General features: G+C 60.8%; 3 protein-coding genes across 9 annotated transcripts in view; 1 reads left to right on the forward strand and 2 right to left on the reverse strand.

Moving 5' to 3' along the window:
• Positions 1–427: 427 nt before the first annotated feature.
• Positions 428–1,545, forward strand: DPM3 (dolichyl-phosphate mannosyltransferase subunit 3). Its single transcript, XM_006923543.3, has 2 exons — positions 428–588; positions 689–1,545. Exon 2 carries the CDS (start codon positions 693–695, stop codon positions 969–971), a length of 279 nt encoding a protein of 92 aa, XP_006923605.1. The 5' UTR covers positions 428–588; positions 689–692; the 3' UTR covers positions 972–1,545.
• Positions 1,385–4,260, reverse strand: SLC50A1 (solute carrier family 50 member 1). 7 transcript variants are annotated; one of them, XM_025040893.1, is made up of 6 exons: positions 4,128–4,260; positions 3,122–3,199; positions 2,871–3,015; positions 2,162–2,323; positions 1,857–1,976; positions 1,385–1,774 (listed from the first exon to the last, which is right to left on the reverse strand). In XM_025040893.1, the coding sequence occupies exons 2-6, from the start codon at positions 3,181–3,183 to the stop codon at positions 1,673–1,675; spliced, it is 591 nt and encodes a 196-aa protein (XP_024896661.1). In that variant the 5' UTR covers positions 3,184–3,199; positions 4,128–4,260; the 3' UTR covers positions 1,385–1,672. The 7 variants fall into 7 exon arrangements, with proteins under 7 accessions (XP_024896661.1, XP_015453869.1, XP_015453868.1 ...); XM_015598383.2 differs by having other exon boundaries at positions 2,871–2,994; positions 4,128–4,258; XM_015598382.2 differs by lacking the exon at positions 4,128–4,260 and adding an exon at positions 3,514–3,653 and having other exon boundaries at positions 2,871–2,994.
• Positions 4,261–4,491: 231 nt separating this feature from the next.
• EFNA1 (ephrin A1) overlaps positions 4,492–8,269 on the reverse strand; it is a 6,092-nt gene continuing 2,314 nt past the window's right edge. Inside the window, exons 2-5 of the mRNA XM_006923544.3 lie at positions 6,735–7,030; positions 5,736–5,801; positions 5,526–5,576; positions 4,492–5,350 (exon numbers count right to left, since the gene is read on the reverse strand). Of these exons, the coding sequence (XP_006923606.1) occupies positions 5,238–5,350; positions 5,526–5,576; positions 5,736–5,801; positions 6,735–7,030 (526 nt within the window). The 3' untranslated portion in view covers positions 4,492–5,237. The remainder of the gene's footprint in view (positions 5,351–5,525; positions 5,577–5,735; positions 5,802–6,734; positions 7,031–8,269) is intronic.

The raw sequence follows: 8,269 nt of genomic DNA on the forward strand, positions 1-8,269 counted from the left end.
TGTCCCGGCTGCTTCCCTGCGTTTCTTTTTAAAACTATGACAACCTTTGTTCTAACACCTGTCTCAAGGCATCATCGCTGGTTGTCAGTGCCTCCGTCTCCCTGACTCCTCCTTTTCCCCTCCCCCCCAGGAGGGGCCGAGTGTCTTGATATCTCTGTTTCTCCAAACTCTATCATGGGGTTCAAGAAACGTTCCGGTGAATAAGAGTAAATAAACAAATGAACCAATAGGATTTCTATGGAGGGGAAGTGACGTTTAAAGGGAACAATATTAAATTCCCACGTTGTTGCAAGGTTTAATGTGGCCTCAGGCTTTCTGCAAGCCCCACGCAGGCTTGGAGCGGGGTCCTGAGCGAGAGAGGAAGACCTCGGCCGAGGAGGGAGCGAGACCGCGGCCGCGCGCCCTGCAGGCGCCGCCAAAACTACAACTCCCAGAAAGCTGCGCGGAGGCGGAGGGAGAGCCGCGGGGACTTCCGGACGTGACGTCAGGGCCGTGCGGAAGGGGAAGCGCGGCGCCGCGGAACGTGTAGGTTGCGGGCTGAATGGAGACGCCGAGGAGGGCGAGAGGGGTGGCGAAGCGGCCCTAAAGGTAGGTGAGACGGAGCGCGGTGGCGCGGGGCGGAGTGGGTCCCAGGTGGAGCGGCGTTCGCGAGGTGGAAGGACCGCGAGCTCTGTTTCTCTTCCCGCAGCACCATGACGAAATTAGCGCAGTGGCTTTGGGCACTGGCGCTCTTGGGCTCCGCCTGGGCCGCCCTGACCACGGGAGCCCTGGGCCTGGAGCTGCCTTTGTCATGCCGGGAGGTCCTGTGGCCACTGCCTGCTTACTTGCTGGTGTGCGCCGGCTGCTATGCCCTGGGCACTGTGGGCTATCGCGTAGCCACTCTTCACGACTGCGAGGATGCCGCCCGTGAGTTGCAGAGCCAGATCCAGGAGGCTCGAGCCGACTTAGCCCGCAGGGGGATGCGCTTCTGACACCCTAACCCCTTTCCCGCCCGGACGGCCTCCCGTCTCATCCCCCATTAAAGAGCGAGTGTACTTCCTAACTTCGTTTAGTTCGAGTGTGGAGAATGGGAATGGGGAGTTCCGTGTACCAGCCGTGAAAGGCGGACGAGGAGGCAAAGATCCCTTCTCAGGACGGGAATGGCGTTTCACTTTTACGGTCCTTTTAATCCTGTCAGGAAGTTCTTCTTGAAGCCTAACTTACATTCTCCTTCATAACTTCCGAGCTCTGTTCTTTTTAAGGCCTTCCAGGTCTTGCCCAGGTTGCTCTGGTTCTTGCAGATACCTTTCTAAGCCAGTCCTACCAGCCCGAGAATCACTGAATCAGGCGGTCTACCCACCTTCCCCCCGCAGGCCAGGCCGGTCGAGAATCACTGAAGAGAGAATAAGCCTTGCCGGGCAGGGCTATATAACAGTTTATTTTAAGGCACATTCTAAGGATTTCACCCTCACCTCCAAAATTAAAAAATAGAATCTCTAGAAAATAAGAGCTTCATCTTCCCCATCCCACCCAGTCTTCTAAGTAAAGCGTTCTTTGGTCCCTTGATTCAAAGTTCTCTTTCTTTTCCATAAGCCACGACACCTGTGGAGCTGGTAAGCAGGAACAGATGAGACAAGGAGATCTCTTTGGTAACAGGTTGGCATTAAGGTGCCTGGTGGTCAGGTGACCTGCCTCAGGTTTGCAGGAGCTGGTAGTTCCTGTCTTGCTCCTGAGGGTACTTCCAGAAAAGCCAGAGGCGAATGAGGCTGGTGAAGATTCCTGGAAGGTTGGGCACCTGAAATCACAAAGGCGGCTAATGAGGCGAGGAGCTGCCTTTCCCCCTGGCACACCTGTCACCCCTTCCCAGTGCTGCGCACCATGATGTAGGGATCTCTGAGTCGAAACCCGTAGAGGGTCCAGGAGGCAGAGGTGAGGAGGGTGGCGATGGTGAGTGAGAAGGAGAGACGTTGGGTTGATTTAGTCTGAATGACTTTGGCCTGTGGGAGAGGATGAGACAGTTCGAGCCCAGACACAGAAAAGCTTCCACGTTGTCTAAGTTTCTTCCAAAGTCAAACATGCTACCTGGTCTTGTGACCCAGCCTTTCCCTCCTGCTCCCCACTCCCCACCTCTACCGAGCCTGACCCTTATCTCCCCCGCCACCTCCCTGGACACCTCACTCACCAAGTCGGCCAGTGGCGAGAGGTACATACTGATGGTGAAGACACTGCAGAAGAGGCCTAGCTGCTGAAGCCTGGCTTCGGTGTTGGGCACCAGGAACCAAAAGTAGCCAAAACCCAGGAGGAGGACCCCGAGCAGGGCTGCGGTCTGTAGGAGCACAGCATGCTGCCAGGGAGGGAACAGTCTTACTTCTGGATGGGCCAGGAGCCCTCTCTGCTGAAATTAATTCATCCTGCCCTCTCCCAGGCCACCGTGCACCCTTTGTCTAAGCCTCCAGTATTGCACCTGTCACAGCCTTTCCCCCAGCAGTGACTTCATCCACCCACAACACTGGAGGTTGCTCAGGAAGGGAAAAATACCTTTTTGTGAGCGTGGTATACACAGTAGGAGCTTAATAAATGCTTGCATGATTGAATAGGGAAGCAGAGCAGGTGGCCCTGGCTCTGGAGGAACTATGGAGACAAAAGCCCTTCCCTGCAGCTCGCTGGGCAGCAAGGCACCACTGGGCGGGCAGAGCTCCCAGCCTTGCCAGAAAAGGGGCTTGTGTGAGTCTCAGGGTGGTTTCATGCAGGGAGAACTGCAAGGCTGGAGGGGCCTTCCAGGAACACGTGGCAGTGCCAGCCTGTTGGTCTTCTAGGAAACAGTGTTTGTCCTGCCAGCGGGGCAGGGCGTGCAGCTGAGTGGGGGCGGGGGTGCAAGGGAGAGCGTCTACCTTCCGAGGGCAGTAGTGCAGATACGCCGAGATGTATAGGGTCTGAAGCACAGCACCCACGGCGTTCACGACGATTAGGGTCCCGTCTCCCTTCAGGGTGCCGTAGCTCAGCCAGCTTAGGTTGCTGCAGAGGAGGGGCAGTCGCCCGTGGGGGCGTGGGAGGGGGCCCCAAGTGGTCTCTGCCACGGTCCTCTCACCCTCCCCCACCTCCCTCGGACCGCCTTTCCCGCCGCAGTCGTCGCCCCTCTCACTTGACATCCGTGGTGAGAAAGGGCAGGAACTGGACATTGTCCACCCTCCGTGTCATTCGCATGTGCCTGAGGTCCGAGCTGTAACGGGGCCCCGAAGGCGGGAGTGAGAGGGGAGGGGAGAACCAGGCTGCTGGCGAGTCGAGATCCCCAATGCCGTCATCCTCCGGGACGACTGCAGACCCCCGGCCCCTCCCTCAGCTCCCTTGCCTTCAGGTCAAGTGACCAGCCCCGCCCTGGCATCCCGACCCCTCCGACCCGGTTCCACTTTGACCCCAGGTTCCGGATGCAGCCTGGGGCCGCGGCCACGTCTCCGTCCCCTCCGGCTCCTTCCTGACTCCCCGGGCCTGCCCCAGCCCTCCGCGCGCGCTCTCACAGGCCGGTGGAGAACATGCCGAGGGTGAAGAGCACGCAGGCCCCGGAGAGCAGCGCGTCCGCCACGCCGCCCGCATCCATTCCTCCCCAAGCCGGCTCCCGCGCTCGGCGCCGCCGGCAGGTTAGCGGGGTGCCGGCCCGCGACGTCGGAGCCCCGCCCCCCGCGCCCGGCCGGCCCCGCCCCCCGGAAACGACCGGAACCCGGCCGCGGACGTCAAGCCGGAACTCGCGTCCCGACCCTCCGGCCCGCCGCCGGCTCGCAGGGCTCCCGCGCCTGACGTTCCCCTCCCGGCCTCGTCCGGTCCCCTTCCCAGGGCTCCCCACTCTCTCCTTGGGTCACCTCGATCCCCAGCCTCAACTCTCTCCCACAGGCCTGCGGGCCTGCGCGGTGACTTCTAAACGAGCCAGCTGGACCCGACCGGACTGCTGCGCGCTCCCCATCCCGAGCGCCAGGCCGGAACCGCCGTGGCCCAGGGCTCGGGAGGTTCCCCCCATTTTGCCTTAGTCTCTCCCAGTCTCTCCCCTGAATAACAGGGTTTGCCAGGAACCTCCCGTGCCCGTCCCCTTCAGCCACACCGCCAACTTGGCGGGTCCACCGGAGCGAGCATCATTGACCCCCCTAGTCCAGCCCGACCTGCTGCTGGGAGCTTATCCTCCCGGCTTCCCACACGTCTGTAGGTGGTGCTGCGGGGCCGGCATCATGGCTCCGCCGACGTTGGAGGGCTGCCCTGACTCACCCGCGTGCCAGAGCCCAAAGCCCAGCGCTGCGAGCTTGGGACCGGGGCAGAGGTTGGACAGGAAGAACTTCCGGAGTGGGGGGCAGCCCTAGAACCCGAGAGATGGCGTGGGAACAACTGTGGGGGACTACAACCCTTGGGGGCAGGTATTCTTTCCAGAGGGAGGGGAAACAACTCAAACCCAGCCGCTACTGGTGTCGCACACAGCCTGGCACACAGAGACCCAATGGTCAAGTTAAGATGGAGAGGTGGAGACGCAGGTCCAAAAAAACAAACATATTGTTATATTCTGAGACAAAGAACATTGTATAAAAAAACTCCAGTTGTATAAATCAGTAGACACACCACAAGTGTATATACAGATTCTGTACACGTGGGCCCTGCCCTTCAGGCTACACTCCAGGCACAGACTGGACACATGGGCGGTGCCCTTATGGCTCCACTGGAAGTAAACAGGTTGGCACAGCCCCCCTGCTGGCGCCGGTCTGGCAGTGTTGCCCCAGGATGGGAGAGGGCGCAGAGGCTGGCCCGGACCTCGCCAGGGCAGCTGCACAGGTGGAAGGCGCTGGGTCGGCCCCAAGCATCCTGCCCCTCCGGCCCCTGGCTCTCAGGCAGGAAACTGTCTCTAGCTTTTCGCTCTTCCTTCGGTCAGTTCGTCAGGGATCCCGGCTCTCTGGGAGGTGCGTCTTTTCCCAGCTCGGCATCCACGGTGTGACTCTGACTCCTCCCAGCTCCGCTCCCACAGAGCCGTTCTGAGCGTCCATGTCTGCACAGCTTGTTTCTTTGGCTTAAGGGCAGGGATGGCTCTGCCTGGCCTGCTGACTTCCTCCTTTGGGTTGAAACCCCTAATACTGACCCGTTTTGAGGCTGCTGGGTGGCAGCTTGTGCGTGTGGTGGGAGTGGTTCCCAGGACTGGGGCTTCGGGAGGGACACTGGGACAGGTGAGGGTGGCCGCCTCTGCCTCCTGAGCCCAGTTCCAATCCTTAGGCTGGAAGTGGCGCTCACCGTCACGGGGTTTGCAGCAGCAGGAAAGGCAGGAGCAGCACAGCCCAGACGAGTGGGAAGAGGCGGGGGGCCGCACTGTGCCCAACGCTGTGGAGGACCTGCACCTCCGGGTCGTCTGCAAGGCGAAGGGCAAAGGCTTCCGGTGAGCGGACCCATGACCAGCACTGGCCCGCAGCCCAAAGAGGTTTCCCTGGGCCCTGCTTGGCAAAGGAGGCACCCCTGTACCCAACCTCCCCTGGCACCCCCGACCTCCTTCTGTGCCCCAAGCCCGGTTTGCTCCAGCTACCTACCTGCTGGAAGTCGCTTCTCCTGTGGATTGGCGTGGGCCTGAGGACTGTGAGCTACAAGACAGGAGTGGCCGAGGGTCACGCAGTGTACCAGGGAGGCAGAGGGCTGGTGTGCTGGCTGGGCCGGGCAGTGAGACCTCCCCCCTCCCGCAGATCACTGGGCCAGGCCCAGCACAGGCATGGAGGCGAGGCCCACAGCGCCCTGACACTCACTGATTTTGCCACTGACGGTCACCTTCAACCTCAAGCACCTGTCTTCTTGGTGGTAGATGGGTTTGGCTGCAACACAAACCCACAGGGCGTTAAGGAAGAGACTTTTCTTGGAAGAAAACAGAAGCTCAAACGCCTGGGTCCTGCTCATCCTGCTCATCGTAATCCCCCCTCCCTGCTGCCCACTGCTTCTTACCTTCCTTGGGCGTCGCTGGGTGTTGCTTGCTTTCTGCCCCATGTCCAGACCAACCACCCTTCTTTGGAATAACTCTTGGCGTTGGAGATGGTGGTAAAAAGAATACAGCCCCCGTCCCCTCCCCACAGTCCCCCGGTCACTCCTCCCAGCCGGAGGTTGGGTGAGGCCTGCACAACATGCTCCCCTTACCCAGCCATTTCCTATGCCCCCTGCCTAGACCCCACCGACGGGGGAGGCTGCGGCTCTCCACTGCCCTCAGGGTCCATTCCAGACTCCGCAGCTCATCTTAGGCCCTGTGGTCTGCCCTGTCCACCCCTCAAGTTCGTATCTCCCCACTTCCAAGTGTCCCTCCTACTCTAGCCAGGCTGACCACATGGAGTTCCCCGAAGATGTGTTTCTTTCGCACATGTCCCCTCATTCACGGCCACCTCCTCTGCTTGTCCTAAGCTCTGGGAAGCCGGGAACCCTTCTCTGAGCCCCCCAGCCCGGCAGATACCCAGGTCATTTTACCAGGGCCCCGTGCTCATGTCTGCCACAGCGTGCTGTTCAAATGCTCTGTTAACCTACGTGTCTCTTCCCAGCCTCCTTGAGGACAGGGACGCTCTGTGGCTGTCATGCCGAGCAGAGTGCCCGGTACACAGTAGACGCTCACTGTACGTTTGTAACGTGAATGAATGAAACAGAAGCCAGGACTGGAAGGGGCCTCCTCTGCGGCCCGACGCCCCACTAAGCGGGCGTGCTGCGTGTGCCTCCCGCCAGCCGCATCCCCCGGCACGTGCACCTGCGTGCGTGTCCCTGGCACTCACAGATGTAGTAGTAGCTGTGTCCCTCTTTGAACTCCTTGCCCAGGGTAAAGGGCGTGAAGCGCTGGAACTTCTCAGACAGCTTCTCGGGGCCGTGCCTGGCGCTGGGCCGGTCGCACTGCCAGCGGACCTGGTTCTTGGACTGGGGCTGGCACAGCTGGTACTGCTCGCGCTCCACCAGGTACAGCGTGTACTGCTCCATGGCGGCGTCCGCCACAGAGGCAGGCTCGTAGTGCGGGCAGATGATGTCCAGGTAGTCGCCCAGGCGCACGTGCACCGTGTAGTCCTCGCTGCGGAACCTGGGCACGCAGGGGAGAAGCGTGGCCCCTCATTAGCCAGAGCCGTGGGCCTCCGGATATTTACGGGACCCCTCACATCGCACACCGGACCCCCACACAAAGGCGTTTCGACAGTCGCACCTCCCAGTGTTTACCGATCTCCAGCTCTTAAATATTTTCCCACCATCTCCAGCATCCCCACCATCACTGTCTCCCATAATCCTCTGGTACCCACTCGGCATCTCAGGCAACAGCATTTCCCATAATGCCCTGAGACTTACCTGAGGAGGGGCTTCTAAGTATGCCCTGAGCTCACTCATCATCCTCGCTGCCCATAAACATTTCCCCAAATCTGCTCTACGAGCCGCTCCTTTAAATGCGATGACATTTCAGCCTGAGACCCCGCCGGCCCCTTCCGTCATCAGGATCCAGGGGACCCCGTCTCTCCCCCAGGCGGCACCCAGCCCCAGCACAGCCGCATGCTCACCTCCCGTCCTCCCACTGCATCCCCGGCCCGCTGAGCATCTCGCATCTCTCAGCTTCACTGTCCCACAAACCCCCAGGACACGCGGGCCCAGAGGTAAGGCCAGGACCCTTTAACTCCCTCTCATCAGTGCATTCATTCCTTCAGATCTCTCCTCCTCGCTCTCAAAGCACCCCAAAACATCTCTGTCCCTTCATCTGCAAAAGCCACACATTCGCCTCCCCGGAGGTAAGCTCCAGACACGCTGCGGGTCTCAGATCTGAGGCTGCCTCTCCCCTCCCCTCCTCCTGAGGTGGAGCCAGCTCCCCTCCCCCCAGCCTGTTGCCCCCAGGCTCCACAGGCTCCAGCCTGACTGCCCACCGGCCCCTCCCCCCAGCTCCAGACACCTGGCTCCAGTCTGGGTGGGGTCCTGGTGTGTGTATGTGGTGGTGGTGGTGGGGGGAGTGCCTCCCCACCTCCCTCTCCAAGCTGGTCAGCTTCTCTGAATTCCCCGAGCACTGCCAGCTAGACACTCAGCAGAGTTGGCTGCCAACTCTCTGCAAACCAAAGCCCTGGGCATGGGGGTGGGGGGAGGGGCCGGAATTAGGCCAAGAGGCCTGAGGTGGGCACCCACTGCCCAGTCAGCAGGAGCCCTAAGAGACCTGGCCTTGCAACGGCATGCCAGCGCTCAAGCTGAGCTTACCAGGGCCCTCCCCCACCCTGGGGAAAGCGACAGTGAGAGAGAGACAGGGGGCGGGGGGAGGGAGAGAGGGAGAGGGAGAGGGAGGGAGGAGGGA

Source organism: Pteropus alecto, unplaced genomic scaffold (genome assembly GCF_000325575.1).
Source record: "Pteropus alecto unplaced genomic scaffold, ASM32557v1 scaffold49, whole genome shotgun sequence".
In the NCBI taxonomy this organism is placed as follows: Eukaryota; Metazoa; Chordata; class Mammalia; order Chiroptera; family Pteropodidae; genus Pteropus; species Pteropus alecto.

Excerpts from the sequence above, each read along its gene's own strand:
- DPM3 (XM_006923543.3), top strand. The coding sequence starts at position 693 with ATGACGAAATTAGCGCAGTGGCTTTGGGCACTGGCGCTCTTGGGCTCC.
- SLC50A1 (XM_025040891.1), bottom strand. The coding sequence starts at position 3,574 with ATGGATGCGGGCGGCGTGGCGGACGCGCTGCTCTCCGGGGCCTGCGTG. Across the intron at positions 3,016-3,121 it reads TTTCTCACCACGGATGTCAA|GCGACTGCCCCTCCTCTGCA; the intron begins GTGAGAGGGGCG and ends ACGCCCCCACGG. Across the intron at positions 1,775-1,856 it reads TCAGAGATCCCTACATCATG|GTGCCCAACCTTCCAGGAAT; the intron begins GTGCGCAGCACT and ends TTGTGATTTCAG.